The sequence below is a fragment of the Salmo salar genome, chromosome 18 (genome assembly GCF_965601325.2).
Source record: "Salmo salar chromosome 18, fSalSal1, whole genome shotgun sequence".
Classification (NCBI taxonomy): domain Eukaryota; kingdom Metazoa; phylum Chordata; class Actinopteri; order Salmoniformes; family Salmonidae; genus Salmo; species Salmo salar.
The window spans coordinates 21,147,657-21,170,089 of NC_138308.1; the positions used below are offsets into that span (position 1 = coordinate 21,147,657).

Sequence of the window (22,433 nt, forward strand, 5' to 3'; positions counted from 1 at the left end):
ATATATTTCTATGGACTACAGTAGTAAAGGACAGGTTCAATATTTTATCAAATCATTTTTGCATATACTTTTTTGATACCTACAGGGGTCCTGAAATTCCAAATCAATTAGCTAAAGGATCCATGGTATGACCATCGTTAAACAATTCCATATGTCAGCACCAGCCGAACCGAAGCATAAAGAAGACTTTAGATTTTTAAGGGTTAATGGCATGGGGAGAGTGCACCTTGTTGTTCATCTCCAGTGCCGGACTGTGAGTTGTCTGTGTGATGGCCATTACTGTTACTGTTACTTCCAGTGTGTCTGCTCTGTCAGGATCAAGGAAGTGTTGAAGCTAGCAAGCTTGGAATGCAGACAGTGGATGCACAAATGTGATTTTATCCTGAGAGCTTCTGGGCTGCTCCTCCGTGTCTAGGCTCGGTTGGCTGGAGGCTGAGAGGCTGTAGGCTGAGGGGGAGCTGCTGTTTTCAGGGCTCGACTCGGCAAACCTACTTAAAGTTCGGCCCCCCGTTAGAATGATAGGATTTGAACTGATAATCGAATTAATCATCTAATCAGGGGAGGGGAGTGAAAAACGTAGATACACACACACAGAGTTGGAGTCTGGAAGACTCTCTTTTTCTCCATCTCTCTCTTTGTCTCACACGCGCTCGCACACACTTCTGCTCCCCCTTATTCTTTCCTTCTGTCTCTCTCTCTCTCTCAGTCCCCTCCCCCTCCTACACACAAACACACAACCACACATGCTTGGAATGGCTCAAGGTTAGAATAGATTAAAAGATATGTCATTGATGGAGGTGGTTTCCCTTACTGGTCTGCCATGGTCAGTTTGGGAACTGGCCACTTCATTTCAGGTGAATAATAGGTAAACAGAGTCTCATCAGTCCAATTAGACTTCCATGTCAGAGGGGTTGTGGTGGCAGGATTGGCCCACATAGTGTCTGTGTGGTTCTGTGTGTGAGTGTGAGTGTGCGTGTGTGTGTGGCGTGCGTGCTTGCGCGTGTATGGCGTCTGCATGGGGCTGAGTTTGAGAGCCACAACAGTAGCACCTGCTGCCCAAGCTTCCAGTTGCATGAATCTCAATTTGTTTGTACAGCCGTGCAGAAAGGAGTGGCCAAATGCAAAACTCCTGAGACACGGAGTCACTGGATTCTCTTTGCTTTTTTGTACATTACACTCTATAGGGATCTACTGTGGCACTGTAATAGGTTGTATCAGCCACAAATTGATTTGCTGTCACTTTCATCCATTATGTCAACAACCCATGTGTGTTGTGATTTTAAATTAAACTTTCAAGGACACTGAGTGAGTGTTACATGTGATTTAAAACATGCCTTGAGCTGCTTATACAGAGTGTACTTCATAGCAAGTTGGTCATATACAGTAACTACAGAACAATCATGATATACACTGAGTGTAGAAAAGATTAGGAACACCATCCTGATATTGTTCGCCAGGACATGTACTCTACAAGTTGTCGAAAGCGCTCCCCAGGGATGCTGGCCCATGTTGATTCCAAACCTTCCCTGTTGTGACTAGTTGGCTGGTTGTCCTTTGGATGGTGGACCATTCTTGATACACATGGGAAACTGTTGAGAGTGAAAAGCCCATCAGCATTGCAGTTCTTGACACAAAACGGTGTTCCTGGCACCTACTACATACCGCGTTCAAAGTCACTTAAATCTTTTGTACTGCCCATTCACACTGAATTGCACACATGCACAATCCATGTCTCAATTGTCTCAAGGCTTAAAAATCCTTATTTAACCGGTCTCATCCCCTTCATCTATGCTTATTGAAGTGGATTTAACAAGTGACATCAATAAGGGATCATAGCTTTCACCTGGATTCACCTAGTCAGTCTATGTCATGGAAAGAGCAGGTGTTCTTAATGTTTTGTACACTCAGTGTACATGTAAGTGGCAATAATCGTTTCTTACGTGAGTTTCATAACTAGCATATTACAGTTTGTATTGCAGGTTTTGCTACATTATTGTCATTCATTAGCAAGACTAGGATAGAAACATAATTGTAAAAAGAAATCATAAGAGATCCAAGTTTGATAAAGTGGGAGTAATTGCATAGCCTAATTATTCTATGTAACGATTGCCCTCTCTTTTGATGCAGCGAAATGCTTTGTCACCTTCCTTTGATGCAAAGACACTTTGGCCTTGAAGGAAATGGAAATCTTTGTTCTAATTTTTTCTATCAGAGTGCGATTGACAGGTGATGTAAATATCACATACATTTCGCTCACTATCCCCTGCATAATTATGTTCTTCATAGACCTCCTCCCCACTTTGTTCTCCTGTTTCTCAAATCAACTCTGCCATATCCTCAAAGATTGAGATACAATTATAGGGAGCGCTGACTGACACTGACAAAAAGGAAATGCCTCTTGATTTGCTGTGCACCTCTAATTGAGCTTAATAATTTTCAATTAGCATATCATTATAAAGAATGCTACTTCTCCTCAAATGTATGTAAATAGGTATAAATACATTGTTTACTTGATAAGGAAAGTGTATGCACATTACCATACTTTTCAAAAATAGGCTATATGGCTGGACTTACAAACAGAACATTTAGAACACCAGAATTGGATATAGTATTGCTAGAGGGCATAGAAAGTCTTGACAAATACAGCAACCATACAGACTCAATATGATTTCAAAGCACATTGTTTGTTTGGTCTATTAAAAAACTAATTGTACATCCAAATATGCACAGATTTGTTGGATAAAAATAAACTGCAGTTTTTTTAAATTATTTTTTTCTTCAGTTAGACGTTTTCTGTAGCACAGTGATACACAGCAATGAAAGTTTTCCGTGACTCCACACCACCTCTGAAAAACAGCTAGACTGCCATGTTCTGAGTTGGTTTGAGCCGATGACAATACTGTCATTCTTGAATACTTCTTAACACAAGTCGTTCCTATTGTTTTCCTGGGATAATTCACCCAAAATAAACGTTTACATGATTTTCTACTCAATTTATGTTGCAGAGGCTTGGAAGGAACTTCCATGCTAGGATATACCCTGTTGAGAGCCATTTATTAGAGGTCCAAGGAAGCTAATGCCAGCCAGAGGCTGCTGAAATGAATGAAATAACCTAAATATGCACAACATTTAAACTGTCTAAGTCAAGGTTAGAAGAAAATCATGTACATTTGTATTTTGGGTGAACTCTTCCAAATGTAGGCCTAAATACACATACACAGAAAATTGGCAACATACTCTAGATGTTTCTTCCTTCAAATCTACAAAATATATCCAAAATGTGCCTATTATGTGCATATCCACATGGCTTATTGGTTGTCTATTAAAGCTGTACACTCACCTGTTCTGCAGGAGGAAATTCAATGGTAAAGATTGCCTATACTGAGATTCATGTTTTGTCGGATGAACCAATGACGCACTGGAGGAGGCTATTTTGAAACTCTCCAGTTGGCTGGGTAACTATTCCATATGGATTTGGCAAATAATGATACTGCCACTAATTCATGTTGATTAAAAATAAATAAACAAGTTTAGATATTTAATGCGTTTTTAACGTAATTCATGTCCTACACACCCCTCCAATTGCCACAATCACTTTCTGTCGGGCGCATGTTGTCTGCTGTGCAGCGCCTCCCAACTGGTTGTTGGTCACTTTGACAAATTCCTGGACGTGAGCAGATCAGCTTAAGCGACTCTTGATTGTAACGGTAACGCAGTGAATATTTCATAAGTTGATCAATCTACTACCACCGTCAAACGTATTTTTATTTTTAACATATTTGGCAACAGTGCGTTGAAAACCATGGTCGTCTCGGGGTCAGTTTGGTGTTGGGCTCTTTTGACTTGCATTTTAATCTCTTTTTACAATATGTTGACGGCATACGCTGAAATAAGTTGGCCAGCGAGTTCCACGACGACAAACGTTTGGTTTAACCGTAAGGATAAATTGCCTTTGGAGCTTCGCGCAAACCTAAAATCCACATGGGTCAAAGTCCCAAAGTATATCGACAAGGAATCCACATTTTCCAGAGCTTTTAGAATGGAAACAGTTGATGGAAAAGCCGCAGTTCCAAAAGGTGAGGAGAAATTGCCAAAGGACTTGGACGGAGTTATTGGGAAAGTGCCACCAGACGCTGTATCTACTGTCAGAGATAAAAAGGCGCCAAACCGTTCCAAGCATTTTACTGCTGACAGCAAAAAGTCTGACAGTTCCGTTGAAGGTAAAGACGCCACAATTGCTTCGAGTAACCGTACGAGGACAAAGCGAAGCACATCATTTGGCGAATATTCGGACAGGAGTCAAATTGGAGGTCCTGGTGACGCATTTTCAGCCGAGAAGCTTGTGGAGCCTTTACAAGGCGTTTACAGTCCGAGGACAGAATACCGACGAACTGGGGAGGACGCAAGAACTAGCCCGAGGCAAAGTGAGCCGCTTCTGGTTACCTCCACTTTCCCTCTGTCCGGAGACTCTGCGCACAACCAGGCAATGGGGCACTGGGTTGGAGAAAACAGCAGCGTGAGTTCAAATTAAAGTTAATAATGTACATAATCACTGTATTTCAAATGGTGTGCATTTCTAAAGACGATTTTTTACTCAAACTTTTAGTCTCGTACTCAATGCATAACCTGCAGTATATTTCAAAAGCCTAGCGTTCAAGCTGCGCATCATTACGCACAGCTTTCTCACCCCGCGCGAAATAATGCATGCTTTTATTGTCAATTAAACTCAGATGGAGCATTTATTAATGTATAACATGTCGGTCTCATGATTGAGGTTACTTTGCTTTATGGCTAATTAATTATTAGTGCACAAGGGCAGACAGTGACCTGTGAAACATAGTCCTCCTCCTTTTCTCTTTTCAGCAGCTCATGTCTAAGACAATACAACATGTAAAAACTCAGCTGGTGATACAGCTCACCACTATAACTGGGCCTCTGTTGCCTCCCTGTTGTGCAGTCTGTCTCTGCATCTTCTCTGCTGTCTGTCTGTTCTGTCTGTCTGTCTGCCTGCCTGCCTGCCTGTCTGTCTGTCTGTCTGTCTGTCTGTCTGTCTGTCTGTCCTTCTCCTTGTTCTCCTCTGTTGTCACTCTGTCTGTATGCTTCACCTTGTACTCTGTCTGTCACTCCTAAGTGTTAATGGCTATTACATATAGAGCCAACATATTAAGAAACTGGCAGTACATCTGTGTCTCTCTGTTTTCTTCCTACCTCCACTGCACTCACCTCTGAGCTGTCTCTGCTAAGCCTAGCATCCTTTCTCACATCACTGGTACCAGAAGACCAGGGGACCACACTGCCTGTACTGGGCCCAGCAACATCCGAGTTGTGAATTAATAAACACATTTATTAGATAAAGACAAACAATTACTAAATAAATGCCTAATAGATGACCATTGGCCCATAATACCTTAGGAAAGCATACCCCCCCCCCCCTCCCATGCTAAGGGTTAATTACTATTACATATATAATATAGAGCCAAACTATCAATAAACTGGCAGGACATCTGTATCAGTGTGTGTGTTTCTCTCTCTGTTCTCCCTACCTCTACTACACATGACTGCTGCAGCAGCAGCTGAGATGTTTGTGCTGCTAAGCCTAGCATCACTGGGACCAGAAGACCAGGGGACAACACTGCCTGTGTGGTGCCCAGGAACATCCTAGGGTAACACTTTATTTTAAGGTCCATATTAAATCATTTATAAGGTATTATAAGGCATTTACAAACCGTTTGCTCATCATTCATTAATCATTGCTCGCACATTTGTAAATGTTAGTAAGCTAGTTATTCACACATGTATATATATTTCCTTAAACATCCTGTGTTTTGTGCTTATTCTTTTACCAAGTACTGCAGGAATGTCTACCAATGGCATGCACAGCTTTTTTGGGGAGAAATTACACTTGTCACTCAAAACAGTGAAAATAGCACTCACTTTAGATTAGGGACTGCAAAAATACTTTACTAATTATTAGTAAATTGTATATTAATGTGGTAGTAATGATGAATAAATGATGAACACACAATTTATAAATGCCTTATAAATGGTTTATTATGGACCCTTAAAATAATGTGTTACCCATCCTAGTTGTGAATGAATAAACACATATATTAGACAAAGAACAAAATCATTGAATGAATACCTTATAGATCACCATTGGCTTATTTAATACCTTATAACAGTATAAATACATATTTCAAATTAGTGCCTGATGTGTTCCCCCCTGCCTACTTTGCTAAGTGTTTAAATGTTAGGCTACATACATTCAATAGAAGAAAACAGCGAGAGCGAGAGAGACAGCCAGTTCCTTAATGCTTTGGCTGCAGCCAATGGCTACATTAAAGAACTGGCAGTCTCTCTCGCTCCCTCTTTATCTATTTTATTATATTGAATTCAATATAAAACCTTCTGTGTTTGTCATAGAATGATGCCGGAACTAGTTTATCCTCTATGGGCTAGGTGGGACGCTTGCGTCCCACCTACGTAACAGCCACTTGCAGCCTGTGGCGCGATTTTCAAAACCTTAAAAATCCTATTACTTCAATTTCTCAAACATATGACTATTTTACAGCTATTTAAAGACAAGACTCTCGTTAATCTAACCACACTGTCCGATTTCAAAAACGCTTTACAACGAAAGCAAAACATTAGATTATGTCAGCAGAGTACCAAGCCAGAAATAATCAGACACCCATTTTTCAAGCCAGCATATAATGTCACCAAAACCCAGAAGACAGCTAAATGCAGCACTCACCTTTGATGATCTTCATCAGATGACAACCCTAGGACATTATGTTATACAATACATGCATGTTTTGTTCAATCAAGTTCATATTTATATCAAAAACCAGCTTTTTACATTAGCATGTGACGTTCAGAACTAGCATACCCCCCGCAAACTTCCGGGGAATTCGCTAACATTTTACTAAATTACTCACGATAAACGTTCACAAAAAGCATAACAATATTTTAAGAATTATAGATACAGACCTCCTCTATGCACTCGATATGTCCGATTTTAAAATAGCTTTTTGGTGAAAGCACATTTTGCAATATTCTAAGTACATAGCCCAGGCATCACGGGCTCGCTATTTAGACACCTAGTTTAGCACTCACCATAATCATATTTACTATTATAAAAGTTTGATTACCTTTTGTTGTCTTCGTCAGAATGCACACCCAGGACTGCTACTTCAATAACAAATGTTGGTTTGGTCCAAAATAATCCATCGTTATATCCGAATAGCGGCGTTTTGTTCGTGCGTTCCAGACACTATCCGAAATGGTAAAGAAGTGTCGTGCGCATGGCGCAATTCGTGACAATAAAATTCTAAATATTCCATTACCGTACTTCGAAGCATGTCAACCGCTGTTTAAAATCAATTTTTACGCCATTTTTCTCGTAGAAAAGCGATAATATTCCGACAGGGAATCTCCTTTTCGGCAAACAGAGGAAAAAATCACAAAGGCGGGGGCGGTCGGGTCACGCGCATAAGCCCAGAGTCCCTTGATCGGCCACTTGAGAAAGGCGATAATGTGTTTCAGCCTGGGGCTGGAATGACGACATTCTGTTTTTTCCCGGGCTCTGAGCGCCTATGGACGACGTGGGAAGTGTCACGTTAGAGCAGAGATCCTTAGTAAAAGATAGAGATGGAAAAGAAGTTCAAGAAATGGTCAGACAGGCCACTTCCTGTAAAGGAATCTCTCAGGTTTTGACCTGCCATTTGAGTTCTGTTATACTCACAGACACCATTCAAACAGTTTTAGAAACTTTAGGGTGTTTTCTATCCATATGTAATAAGTATATGCATATTCTAGTTACTGGGTAGGAGTGGTAACCAGATTAAATCGGGTATGTTTTTTATCCAGCCGTGTCAATACTGCCCCCTAGCCCTAACAGGTTTTTAGCGGATAGATTTCCCGTGTATGTCACGGTAGTCGTAAGGAGAGGACCAAAACGCAGCGGGAATATGTACACTCATCTTCTTTATTATGGACAAAGAAGGAAAAACCCCAAACAAACACGTATACAAAACACAACGACGAATAACAGGCCGGTAAGGCACAAAGCTATACACAGCACAATCTCCCACAAACTAACAGGTGAAAACAGGCGACCTAAGTATGACTCTCAATCAGCAACAACGATGTACAGCTGTTCCTGATTGAGAATCATACCAGGCCAACACAGAAATACAAAACTAGAACAGCCCCTTAGAAATACAAACACAAGAACATACCCAACACCCCGGAACACATAAATCAAATACCCCTCTGCATTACACACACACCCCGAACCACCTAAATCAACTACCCCCTCTACATCGACACTTACACCAATAAACTCCAGAAACAGAAAATATCCCTCTATCTAAACACATACACAAAACCATGAAAACAAATACCCTCTGCCATGTCCTGACCAAACTACAATAATAAATAGACTCCTTTGCTGGTCAGGATGTGACAGTGTATGCGTATCTTTCTGCAAGAAGTGACAGGCCTTTCAGCGAATGAAATAGGCTGGAAATATGCAGGACTTTCCAGCCTCCAGTGGCGGTGGCTATGTTCTGTAATTCAACAACAGAGTCACTTGTTACTACAGCTCCTAAACTAAGACCCACTCGCTGGCTGAAGAGACTGAGATTTAGAAGCGAATAAACTTTAATAAAACAATTCAATTACACAGATTGTCCTCGAATTGACCTTTAACAGAGGATTATTTAGCAATTATTGTGCATTAATTCAGTGTTTGATTGTAATACATAATGACTGGTATTTAATAAAAAGCAGTAGCACTGTATGTAATGTCTTACACAGTAGATGGCTATTGGGTTATGTGTTATAAAAGAAAGTCTAATGACTTTTTAAGTTATTGCAAGTTAGTGCCTGTCATATTTGTTTCCCGAATCCCCCATTCTCTAATTAGGCCTAAGTGTTAATTAGCCTACTATTTCATACAATATTCAGCCAAAATGTTAACTGATAGCACTAGGCTTAATCTGTGTCAGTGTGTGTCCTTCTCTGTTTTCTCCCTTCCTTGACTGCACTGTAGCAGCAGCTGATCTGTTGGCGCTAAGCATAGCATCATTTCTCATCACAGACACAGTCACAGCACTTGCGCCAGCAGAACCAGAACCTTTAGAAAATAAGTTAGTTAATTTCACACGTTTAGCAGCGTCTGCCTCAAATTACTTTTTTTGGTCTGTAATTTTTTCGGCACCACCTTTCTGTTTTATACAATCCAGGATCTGGGATGACTCATGACAGAAAGTCAGATCGGGTCTTTTTGCTAATGTGAATTTTTGCACGAGCTCAGCTTAGCCAATCAGAAAACCAGAATGGCCCATCTTGGTAGGGGGGGGCGGCCATTTCCCACTGATCAGGCAAATGCTCAAATATATTATTATGACAACAGAAAAATGGGCAACTTTTTTAATAAAAACTCTTAACAGGCCCATGGGCCGCCGGCTGTGTCCCTTTTTTTGTTGTTGTCAATTTTGACCAGCCCACCCAACAAAAAGATGGTTCGGCGCTTCTGGAATTTGCCAGTATTTCCAAATGGCCAATCCGACCATGTTAGTGCGTAATTATAGAAGAAGGGTTCAAATCAGCAAATGTGATCGTACCTGTTGGAGTGGACTAAATGGGTAGGCTTTTTGTAGGTGTTGTCTGTGAAGTATTGGTATTTCCATGAAAAAGGAATGAAGAAAATGTGTTGCAAGCATACAGTGAAATATTACTCCACACAACTAAAGCTCAGAATGAGCACTGCGCCTCCAAACAAATGACAAAGTAATCCGTTCTTGGCACTGATATGACTATTCTATCTCATTCCATTATAGAGAAAAACATATTCATAATAGATTAAATACTCTTATACACAACAATCTGCACAGACAACAAACAAACAAGGGAGAGATGGACTGGGACCAGAAATTGGTCCTGGCATTTCTAACACCCTGGCCTATTTTGTTTCCTTAAGGCCCACATTATTAGCCAGATAAGGATCATTTTATGCAAAGAAATCCAAGTTACACAGGCCCACTGGGCTAAAAATGAAGCAGCCCATCTGGCATTTTCCCAAAAAGCCAAATGACCAGTTCGCCCCTGGGCTGTAGGCTATCCAGGGTATACTCTGCGGAGCATTTTCAGCTTTTTACAATTAATTTAATACCTCCTTTGTCCATGGGATTTGGCCCACTGTTGTAAGTTCAAAATTAGTCCAAGTGCCAACATCAGTAAGGTATGGCAATAGTGGCAGTAATCATTGTGGTCTAATCTACACTGAGTGTATAAAACATGAATAACACCTGCTCTTTCCATGACATAGACTGACCAGGTGAATCCAGGTGAAACCTATGTTCCCATATTGATGTCACTTGTTAAATCCACTTCAATCAGTGTAGATGAAGGGGAGGAGACAGTTTAAAAGAAGGATTTTTAAGCCTTGAGACAATTGAGACATGAATTGTGTATGTGTGCCATTCAGAGAGTGAATGGGCAAGACAAAATATTTAAGTGCCTTTGAATGGGATATGGTAGTAGGTGCCTGGCGCACCTGTTTGTGTCAAGAACTGCAGCGCTGCTGGGTTTTTCATGCTCAATAGTTTCCCATGTGTATCAAGAATGGTCTACCACCCAAAGGACACCCTGCCAACTTGACACAACTGTGGGAAGTTGGAGTCAACAGGGGCCAGCATCCCTGTGGAACACTTTTGACACCTTGTAAAGTTCATGCCCCGACGAATTGAGGCTGTTCTGAGGGCAAAAGGGGGGTGCAACTCAAAATTAGGAAGGTGTTCTTAAAACCAGTTAAATGTAACTAAATGTAATCAAAAATGTAATCTACATAGTCCCCCAAAGTAATTATTTATCTTGAGAGAGCCATAAACAATAACTAGCAATACAGCATACTCCAAGAAAGGTAAAAATTTCACCTTTCTGGTAAATTTTTTTGGGGTGTAGTCACTTTTGAGGACACATGCTCAAATACACAGTAAAGATACGATAAAAATATGAAATATTTTATATGATGTCTTTCCTATACAATAAAACTGTATGATTAAGGCCTGAAATTACTTATAGGCTTTCTAAATATATCACCTTCCTTATAACTGTAAAATATATATTTGTATGTTTAGTGTTAGAGAAAATTTGCATATTTACTAAAGATCTCTCTTGATGAAAACGTCTGCCCCCAACACTGTGAACGACTCACATAGCTGTAGCTTGGCTTCCTGAACTTGTTAGGAACTCGCCTTTCATCACATATTAATATTGTCCCTCTATGACAAACAGAAAGTGTTTTTTGTTTAAAATATATGAATTATCTTAGATTACTGGCTATAAATTGATCTCTGAATGTGCTACTGCGACGAAACCACTCTCTCCTGCTACAATACTTTGCTAGTGGGCTCCCGAGTGGTGCAGCAGTCTAAGGCACTGCATCTCAGTGCTAGAGGCGTCACTACAGACCCTGGTTCGATTCCATGCTGTATCACAACCGGCCGTGATTGGGAGTCCCATAGGGCAGTGCACAATTGGCACAGCATCGTCCGGGTTAGGGTTTGACCGGGGTAGGCCATCATTGTAAATAAGAATTTGTTCTTAACTGACTTGCCTAGTTAAATAAAGGTTAAATAGAGCATGTGAGTAGTGTTCAGCCAGGAGTTGATGGACAGTCGGAAGAGAGCGAATGAAACGGTAGAAGGGACATCCCAGGTTCAAGTGGTGTCAGATTTCACATCCCGCTTCACACAGGCTAAATATACATACTCCTGTGTCCGTGAGAATCAGGGCTATCGCTCAATGCAATCCATTTAGATCTATGGCGATTTATAAGCAAAGATGCCGGTCGGAACCGGTACCAGAACCATGCAGGTTCCCAAAACGGGACATTACATCTAAGATGTTTTAATGTTTTTTTATTAACTGTGTGGTTCGAGCCCTTAATGCTGATTGGCTGACAGCCGTGGTATATCAGTATACCACGGGTATGACAAAACATTTATTTTTACTGCTCTTATTATGTTGGTAACCAGTTTATAATAGCAATAAGGCACCTTGGGGGTTTGTGGTATATGGCCAATATACCACAGTTAATGGCGTTGCGTCTTGCCTAAGAACAGCTCTTAGCGATGGTATATTGGACATATACTACACCCCCTCGTGCCTTATTGCATAAGTCTACTCAGTGTATAATAGGTTACCGCAGTATGTAAGTGTAGCAGTCATTGACACTGTAGTCCAAACTGTTTAGGGGTCTATTGGAACGTTTCACTTCCTGTAGTCTCATGCTTCTATGAGATCCGCTAATTCACTGTTGCTGATGGGGACTATGTGTAGCAGGTGTAGTTCAGTGAACCACACCTTGCCTGGGTAACTTTGCCAGAGAGCTGAAGACTCATGTTAGAGCTCAGGGATATTGCTTAACCATAGCTCAGTGGGCTACCGTGGTACTGAGGCGCACATACAACCAGGGGTTGGATACCTGATTGATTACATTATACACCACCGTGGAAGGCTGTAATGAAGACCATGTTACTCTGTGAATGTTCCCCCACAATGTCTTAATGACATAGGATTATACGTATGTGGGGTTGATGACAGAATGCTTTGCGGTTATTGAATAGTGTTAGTTGAATTATTCCTGTCAGTACAGTATAACAAATATTGTGATTACTCATTGTTATACTGCACTTGCCATGTGTTTAGGGTTAGAGTTAAGATTAGAGTTATGGTAAGGGTAAGGACAAGGGTAAGGATTACAGTTGTAAGTGCAGTGTAACAATTTGTAATTACAATACTTTTTACACTGTACTAACAGGAATACTTATACAGTAATAAGGGCACTTAGAGTTTTATCCTTCCACTCCTATAACTATATTTGTACTCCTCCCAATGACACTTCTATTTGCCTTTATCATGAATGATTTGTGTGAAGGGACCATAATGCAGAACATCACTGTGGGGCCTCAGCACTTCCACAGCACTCAGATTCATTTGGCTTCACAAAGTGCATTTAAAGTCAATGCTGCACTTCTGTTGCACGTACGCACGCAAACACACGCGCACACACACACACACACACACACACACACACACACACACACACACACACACACACACACACACACACACACACACACGCACATGTACATGTACATGTACATGTACATAGGCACACACACACACACACATTATGTTATGGACTTAATCAGAGATGAAGCAGGCGGTGAATCAAATTTGACAAGCTTGCATATAATGAATTATGAATAACTGTCACAGCATAGTAATATTGAGGAGTATAGCCTGATTTGCTGTTATTGTTTATCTATTTATTTTAATTGGCGGGAGATATTATGATGTTCCCCATCTTTTTTTCACTCAAATCTCACCTTAAGTTAAATCATGATCCTTTCAACATAAAATTGCAGAGGTTTTGACATTATATAATCTCAAAATGCAACTGTTTGAATGTACAGGTACTGTATATATCCAGAGTTCTTGTACTGACACCTTGTGGATGCCAGAATCTACAGAACCTTGTTAACTAAAATATAATGTTGTCATGTGTCATCCCTTACAATGGTGCATGAGCCACACACAGGCACCTGCCTGAAGCGAAACAGATAATGGTACCATGTTCTAAGCTGAGCAAGGTGGTGAAACACTACTTAGCCGATGTCTCGTAGTGCCATTCAGACATCCATTATTTCTCAGGTGCTTGGAATGCAAAGGACTTATTACGGAGTAAGGAATCGTCATACACTTTGACGTTTTAAACATAGCAAGCATGGCTGTGTGGATTGGGGATAATGGAGTGTTGGCCTTCAGCAAGCGTTTAAAGACTAATGTTGTTCGCCAAGCTCAATCAATGCATGAGGGCTTTCGCCAGAGTTATGCTTGGATGAAATTGGTACTTCACAGAATAACTTGTCATCACTCACAAAGACAAATAATCAATTCAATCCATATTTGTGATTAGGAAAGACCAACCTCTTTCTATAGCTAAGCAATATATTTTTTGTTTGTCATTTGCTACTAAGAGTTTTTTTGTAGATGTCCTTTTGATTACAATCAAGATGGTGGGCTTTTAGCTAACTAAATGTAACCAATCAATATTTCACTGCAGGTGTTTGATGAAAATTATTTCTTAAGAATATATGAATACATTAATCCTTATTCATGAGAGCAAAACTTGTCACATATTGTTCTGTCATAAGTGTTTATCTTAGTGATTGCACAACTTGCTTTCACAGTCTGTTAGTAATGTGTGCCTGATTATTAGGTTACCACAAAATTCAAATCTCTGAAAAGTTTGAGGGGTGCCTCGAAACAGCGACAGTAATCAGAGTGAGCATCACCAAATGTGTTCAGCTAATGAAAATACAGCTTTCCTAAATTACTTATTTTCTGCATCTCTTTTTATGCTATTCCAATCCGAGAAGGCAATGTACCAGTTTTAACAATGAATCAACTTGAGATGTATTTCAGTGGCCTCTGAATTGCCTGTGCTTGCCAGTGCAGTGAAATGGGTTGCAATCTGGAGAGAACAACAGAGGCACAGTCACAGTCTTTCTTCTCCTGCTACCTGCCAGCTTTGTGCTGTTTGACAAGTCTTTCTCAGTGGCACTGCAGATCCAACTAGTGTGTTGTGCATCAGGGGCCCAATTAAATGAATGTGTTTGCCACAATGTCTAGACCAGGGCCCTCCTACCCTGTTCCCGCAGAACTACCGTCCTGTAGGTTTTCATTCCAACCCTAACCTAGCACAGCAGATCCTAATAATTAGCAGGTTGATAAGCTGAACCAGGTTAGTTACAACTGCAGTTGAGGTGAAAACCTACAGGAGGGTAGATCTCCCGTAGTGGAGGCTGCTAAGGGGAGGCTGGAATGGAGTGAAAGGAATGGTATCAAACGCATTCCATTTACTCCATTCTGACAATTATTTTGAGTTGTCCTCCCCTCAGCAGCCTCCTCTGCTCTCCAGGAACAAGGTTGGACACCCCTGGTCTAGACCTATGAGCCATATTTTTTTTCAATCTTTTGATGCATTCAGGCCCCTCCCTACCTCGTCTTTTAAGGAATCAGGTCACGACTCGCCTCTCTCACGATCAAGTCTTTTTTTCTTTAGTGGAGATGTTGATGGTTATAGCGTAAAGCGTAGTTTGGGGAAAATGCGGTGGTGTTTAAAACCTCGCCATTAGCTGGTGTACGTTAATGGATTGATTTAATTGTTAATGAATTAACCTATTACAGTTAAACAAGGCTATGCCTGCTGGGAAAGCTACTATATGTGAAATCAGGACATTTAGGCAATATACACCAGATAGTCTTTCAGTCCTTTTCAACATTTACTAACTTGGATATTTAAAGGTAATAAAGAAACAAATCAATAATTATTACCAGGAATGAATATACTAGAGGAGGTGGGTAAACACACACCCCGGTGGCCCAGTGGACTCTTTTTACTAGTGGAGTATGCTAATAGCGGTGGGTAAACACACAGCACGGTGGCCCAGTGGACTCTTTTCCTCCCAATATATGGCTTATGTATTTGTTATGATATGTGAAATCCTGTACATATTCATGAATATGCAGAGTAGCAGTACACTAGCTCATTTTAGGTTGATCTTTTCAGGGAACTTGAAAGGTAACTTACATGTGGTATTGCTTCTGAAGTGTTTTTTTTGTGAAGTATATTACAAATAACCTTCTGATAGTTGACTGATATTAACTGGGTGTCCCTGGAAGTTCATTTAAATTGTGTGTTTGGCGCCTCAGGATACTCTGAGTCCAACAGAAAAGTATCTGCAGTCTTCTATCACAGTGTTCCACATTTCTCATACAAAATGCCCTTTTTAAGATGAACGATCATATCGCTCCCCTACCTACCTACCCCATTAGAATGAAGTGATATTTGAGGGATGCAATCTTCTTACAGTACGGTCCAGTGGGAGAGAGAAGGATAAACTAAGTATGATTGGAGGCATGTAGTTGGAAAGCATGACAAGTCCTGTATGATCCTTAGGGAGTGAGAATGTCTAGGACCTGGATCTAACACTCATATTGTTTCTAGTTTTAATAAAATAGCAGGAAACAAGCTGTCCTCTCTACCTCTGTTACAGAAGCAGGATCATAATTTGAACCAGTTTGCTACAGCAGAATTGTTTTTATTATTTTGTGGATTGTAATTAATGGTAATTTTTGCGACAGTTGATAAATTCTTAGTAAGACAAAATCAAGTCTGAAATTGCAAAGTGGAAATTACAAACTTCTGAAGCCTTTTTAAATCTCAAATACACACAAAAGTTTAGTTCTCCTGCAACAGGATGCTCAAATTAAGATCCTGTATCTGTAAATGAAATAACCACTGGTGCAGTCCATGCTTGACTGCTGCTTGGCCAACTCTAGCTACATGAGTTACTCTTGACTTAACCTCATCCCTAGGATAATTGCTCTTGCACATACCAGTTCAACAGATAGAGAGCCAGCTGGTGGGCGGGAATACTATTGACCAGCATTTCTTCAATCAATCATTATGCCCCTGATTAGGTGTGTTAGTGCTGGGCTGGAACAAATCCCTGGGCATCCTTTAGATCTCCTGGACCAGGATGTTTCTCCATTAGCACTGAATGTAGTGATCCAAATCGTTTTAAAGGAAAGCGTCTGTCATAAAAACGCAAATACAAGTTAAGAGCCGATGTATCTGTAATCGGCCAATATGGAAATGTTCTGTTCTGTTTTTTTATGATGTGAAGTGTTGTAAGATGTAAGAAATCAGTGTATGGGCTGGGGTATTCTGTGAGACCAAATAATAATCTCAATTTGCCCTCTGCAGCTTTGTGTTGCCTCATCCAAACAAAGAGAACACTTTGAATTTCAGTTTCCGTCCTTGGCTGGAAACCAATAGTGATCTAGTAGCACAGAGAATTGATTTTGTCAGAAGTGTGCTTGTCCGTATGTGTGTGTGTGTGTGTGTGTGTGTGTGAGAGAGAGAGAGCAAGAGAGAGAGAGAGAGCGAGAGAGATGTGTCCAGCTGGTATCACAATGTATATCAAAATGAAATTATGTCTAGAACACCTCTGTTGCCATGGAGTCTGTCCATTCAAGCATCTCCAAAGAATCTAAATCTCTGCAAACAGCGCTTTCCTTTGGTATACCTTTTATCTCTCTATCTGCTTTCACGTTCCACAAAAGATACAGGATTGGAATTCATGGTTCCATAACAAAACCAGGCACTTGGATAAGCCAATTAAAACAAAACAAAAAACAGAATAGAATGTTAAGATAAAGGAATGACTGATCTCCACAGAGAGTGGGAGCCAATCTGAAAATGATTGGTTGACTTTCCTGGGGCAAAGTTCTCCCCACATCAATAAAACATAAACATTAATAAATGCACTGCTTTCGGCCTTTCCTGGGTCCTTACTTAATTTTATGTATGCAAGTGAGTGATGATATGCATTGAAATGTGTATTTACCTAGAAGGCTCAAAATAATTTTATTGCCATTATTGTTTGTTTGTTTTGGATATTTACATAAATGCAATAATGCATCATAAAAACTTGAATTTGGAATGTGCCTTTTGCGACATCAGTAGTCAAGCATTGCAGATACAGTATGTTAGAGGTTCATTGCTGCTCGGTCTCTGGTGGCTGCAGTATTTGCATGTATAGTAGTTGTTCTCGATTGACATGAGCTGCTGTTGTGCTGCCTACCAATAATGAGAGAGACGTAGGAACATTTTGTCTCCAATGATGTACCGTGATGAATCCACTTAGGGACAATTTCTCCTTCTAGTTATCTGCCTGGGCAGCATGCTGCCCTGCGGTGGATTGCTGTTGACCTAATTCTATGGGTCAGTATAGTTAACAGTCATGAAGCCAATGGGGAGAAACAACAGATATGTGGAAAATGCTCTCACAATTTAGACAGCATTGACTTGGTAATGGATGCTTAGCCTGAACCCAAATCTTGGCCTGACACTTGTGTTAGGGTCAATTACACCCAAATCAACAGATCATCTCACATGGAATTGTATGATTTGTTCTTCATTAGGCTAATGGTGGGTGAAATCATGAAACTTATGACAATGATGTCACAATGTAATTGTCACCACACATGCCTCTGGCATCACTAAAGCTGTGAAAATGAAGGACAACCAATGCCTTTTGGTGTGATATGATATGGCGTCATTATATTCCCTCCAGAAAGAGGTTTAGTTGGCAGTTGGAATCTTATTACAGACAGATGTAATTTACTATGCGAAGTATCAGGCTCCCTTGCCACTGATCCATCATAACCAGCAAAACATGAAGAAACAAATACTACACTCCTAGACTTTTTGGGATGAGGGTTGTTCGGTTGTCCCCATAGGAGAACCCTTTGAATAAGCCTTTTTGGTTCTAGGTAGAAAAAAGGGTTATCCTATAGGGACAGCCGAAGAACCCTTTTGGAACCTTTTTTTCAAAGAGTGTAGGCTACACTGTTTGGTGGACATTTTTTCATCGTCGTGTTTTTCAAAGAGGCAATTAGTTCGAACATCAGAGCCATTTAACTAAATCTATATTCCAAATTGATTCTGACTCTGGTGTTGGTCCTTGCAGACATGGCGCATTTAGTTATGCAAATGGTTATCTTTCTCCTTGATTGGTTAATTAACCTGGGATGGAGATAGTCCATGCCTAGCAGAGCCGTCGTTTGATGGGTAAATTGTGGGTCAATTGGGTTTTTAGCATTTTGGAGTCGGGCTGGAGGCATGGCATTGTTCTTTAACTCTTGTGTGGCTTCTTTGGTTTAATGACTCGTTCTACGGGTCCCATAAGGTTAATGTGTTTAAACTCACTGTAATTGAGCTTTCGACCTCTCTTTCAGTCCCCATTTTTTATTCATGATGCCACGGCACATTGTTGCTCCTCTCTTGATATTTATCTTCTACTCTCTCTATCTCTCTCTCTCTCTCTCTCTCGATCTCCCCCTTCACTCTCTCTCCCCTTCTCTCTGGATCCCCCTTCACTCCCTCTCTTTCTCTATCCCCCATTTTACCCTCTCTTCCTCTCTCTTCCTCCCTTCACTCTCTATCCCCCCTTCTCTCTCTGTCCCCCACTTCTCTCTCTCTCACTCACTCACTCACTCACTCACTCACTCACTCACTCACTCACTCACTCACTCACTCACTCACTCACTCACTCACTCACTCACTCACTCACTCACTCACTCACTCACTCACTCACTCACTCACCTATTTAGGGCTCCCGAGTGGCGCATCGGTCTAAGGTACTGCATCTCAGTGCTAGAGGCGTCATTACAGACCCTGGTTTGATCCTTCTCTCTCTGTAAGATCCACTTCCGGCCAAGATTCAGCCTCCCGGTTTTTGACTCAAATGTCTTGGTACTTGGTAAATTTCATGATGCCGTTGGCAGTGGTGGAAAAAGTAACTAATTGTCATACTTGAGTAAAAGTAAAGATACCTTATTAGAAAATGACTCAAGTTAAAGTGAAAGTCACCCAGTAAAATACTACTTGAGTAAAAGTCAAAACGTATTTGGTTTTAAATATACTTAAGTATCAAAAGTACATGTAAATCATTGTAAATAAGAATTTGTTCTGAACTGACTTGCCTGGTTAAATTAAGGTTAAATAAAAAATGATTGCTAAAATATACTTAAGTATCAAAAGTAAAAGTGTTCCTTATATTAAGAAAACCAGACGATACCATTTGTTTGTGTTTTCAATTTACGGATCACCAGAGGCACACTCCAACACTCAGACATAACTTCCAAACAAAGCATTTGCGTTGGTGGGTCCGCCAGATCAGAGGCAGTAGGGCTGACCAAGGATGTTCTCTTGATAAGTGTCACAAGGGTCGTATGAAGGGGAACAAGGCGCAGCGAGTATAGTGCTTATATTCTTTCTTTATTTAGAGAGAACACTCAAACAAAATAAACAAACGATGAAACAGTTCCGTAAGGCGCACAGGCTATACAGAAAACAAACAGAGGATCGGTGGCAGCTAGTAGGCCGGCGACGACGACCGCCGAGCATCGCCCGGGCGAGGAGGGGCGCCACCTTCCGTCGATGTTGTGACAATAAGTGAGTGAATTGAACCATTTTACTGTCCTGCTAAGCATTCAAAATGTAACGTGTACTTTTGGGTGTCAGGGAAAATTTACGGGGTAAAAAGTAAACTATTTTCTTTAGGAATGTAGTGAAGTAAAAATAAAAGTAATCAAAAATATAAATAGTAAAGTACAGATACCCCCAAAAACTACTTAGTAGTACTTAAAGTATTTTTACTAAAGTACTTTATTTTTATTTATTTATTTTAAATTAAGGGGTGGATCAGCTTTAATATTGAGGATAGATTGTTGCTTCCATCCATGTAATTGTCTGCATCATTTACAATCCCCCCTTTTTTTTGGGGGGGGGGGGGGGGTAAATATATATATCCATATACCCACAGCTTTTTTAGAATATACCTTCACTTTTCCCTGCAAACCCTACCACCCCTCCCCCAATTGGAGTAAACTAATAAACAATAACACTTAGTCTTCTACCTTCAGTTTATACACATTTTACAGACACAGTCTATTTTGCAATAGTTATATTTTGTTTGTTTTTAGTCCTTCCTCTATTTCTGATGTCCATCCAGTTTGATTTATATTTGTAACTGTGCTATTTCACAAAATGTCTGAACCTATATACATTTTACATTGGTTATGTTGTTGTTATTAGTCCCACCCTTCAGCTCCATTCAACCCCTCCCATCTATCTCTTAACACCATCCATTTTGGATTTCTATTTGCCATATATTTTTAAACTGTGCTGTGATGCTTCACAAAAGTACTGAACCTTTCTATTCTCATAGCTTCTACAGATTGTAAATTAAAGATAAACATTTTTGCTAAAATAATTATTATATTATTGATTGATTGACTATGACTTTTCAAATCACCCAGTATTGCTATCTGCAAAGTTAGTTCAAGGTAAATGTTGCTATTCTTCAGCCATTCCTGGACCTGTGACCAAAAATGAGCTACATATGGACAGTACCAAAATAAATGATCTAATGACTCTGCCTCCTCGCAGCAAAATCTGCAGAGCTGGGAAGATTGTATCCCCCATATACACTATTGTTCAAAATTTTGGAGTCACTTTGAAATTTCCTTGTTTTTGAAAGAAAAGCACATTTTTGGTCCATTAAAATAACTTCAAATTGATCAGAAATACAGTGAATGTTGTAACTGACAATTTTTTTTATGGAATATCTACATAGGCGTACAGAGGCCCACTATTAGCAACCATCACTCCTGTGTTCCAATGGCACGTTGTGTTAGCTAATCCACATTTATAATTTTAAAAGTCTAATTGATCAGAAAACCCTTTTGCAATTATGTTAGCACAGCTGAAAACTGTTGTTCTGGTTAAAGAAGCAATAAAATTGGCCTTCTTTAGTCTAGTTGAGTATCATGAACATCAGCATTTATGGGTTCGATTACAGACTCAAAATGGCCAGAAACAAAGACCTTTCTTCTGAAACTCGTCAGTCTAGTCTTGTTCTGAGAAATTAAGGCTATTCCATACGAGAAATTGACAAGAAACTGAAGATCTTGTACAACGCTGTGTACTAATCCCTTCACAGAACAGCGCAAACTGGCTCTGTCACACCCTGATCTGTTTCACCTGTCCTCGTTATTGTATCCACCCCCTCCAGGTGTTGCTTGTTTTCCCCAGTGTATTTATCCCTGTGTTTCCTGTCTCTCTGTGCCAGTTCGTCTTGTATGTTCCAAGTCAACCAGCGGTTTTCCCGTTCACCTGCTTTTTGCTATTCTCCTTTTTCTAGTCCTCCCGGTTTTGACCCTTGCCTGTTTCTGGACTCTGTACCCGCCTGCCTGATCATTCTGCCTGCCTTGACCATGAGCGTGTCTGCCACTCTGTACCTCCTGGACTCTGATCTGGTTTTGACCTTTTGCCTGTCCACGACCGTTCTCTTGCCTATTCCTTTTAGATTAATAAACATTGTAAGACTCCAACCATCTGCCTCCTGTGTATGCATCTGGGTCTCGCCTTGTGCCTTGATAGTACGAACTGGCCCCCTAACCATCGATAGACGCCTAAGGGAATGCAGGAGTGAGAGGAGGTCTGGTCTCGGGCACGCTCATGCACTCGCTATGGCTCGTTCAACTTCGAGGGAATCCAGATGTTTCCGAAGGCAGCTTTTCCAAGAGGATTCGAAGCCACTCGAGCAGTGTCGTGAATCTACGACGGGTGATTTGGGAAGAGCTAGGTTATCAGTTGGGGAATGCTCACAGAGGATGAATAGTAACTGTTGTCTGTACTGTGGAGGGGCAGGACATTTTATAGCTACCTGCCCTATTAGGAAACCCTTGTCTCTAGTAGGTACCAATACTATGGTGAGTCAGAC

At 40.6% G+C, this 22,433-nt stretch overlaps 1 protein-coding gene across 1 annotated transcript in view; it reads left to right on the forward strand.

Moving 5' to 3' along the window:
- Window positions 1-3,360: 3,360 nt before the first annotated feature.
- Window positions 3,361-22,433, forward strand: part of LOC106577020 (VPS10 domain-containing receptor SorCS3) — a 61,797-nt gene continuing 42,724 nt past the window's right edge. The window contains exon 1 of the mRNA XM_014154664.3: window positions 3,361-4,516. Coding sequence (XP_014010139.3) covers window positions 3,803-4,516 — 714 coding nt within the window. The 5' untranslated portion in view covers window positions 3,361-3,802. The remainder of the gene's footprint in view (window positions 4,517-22,433) is intronic.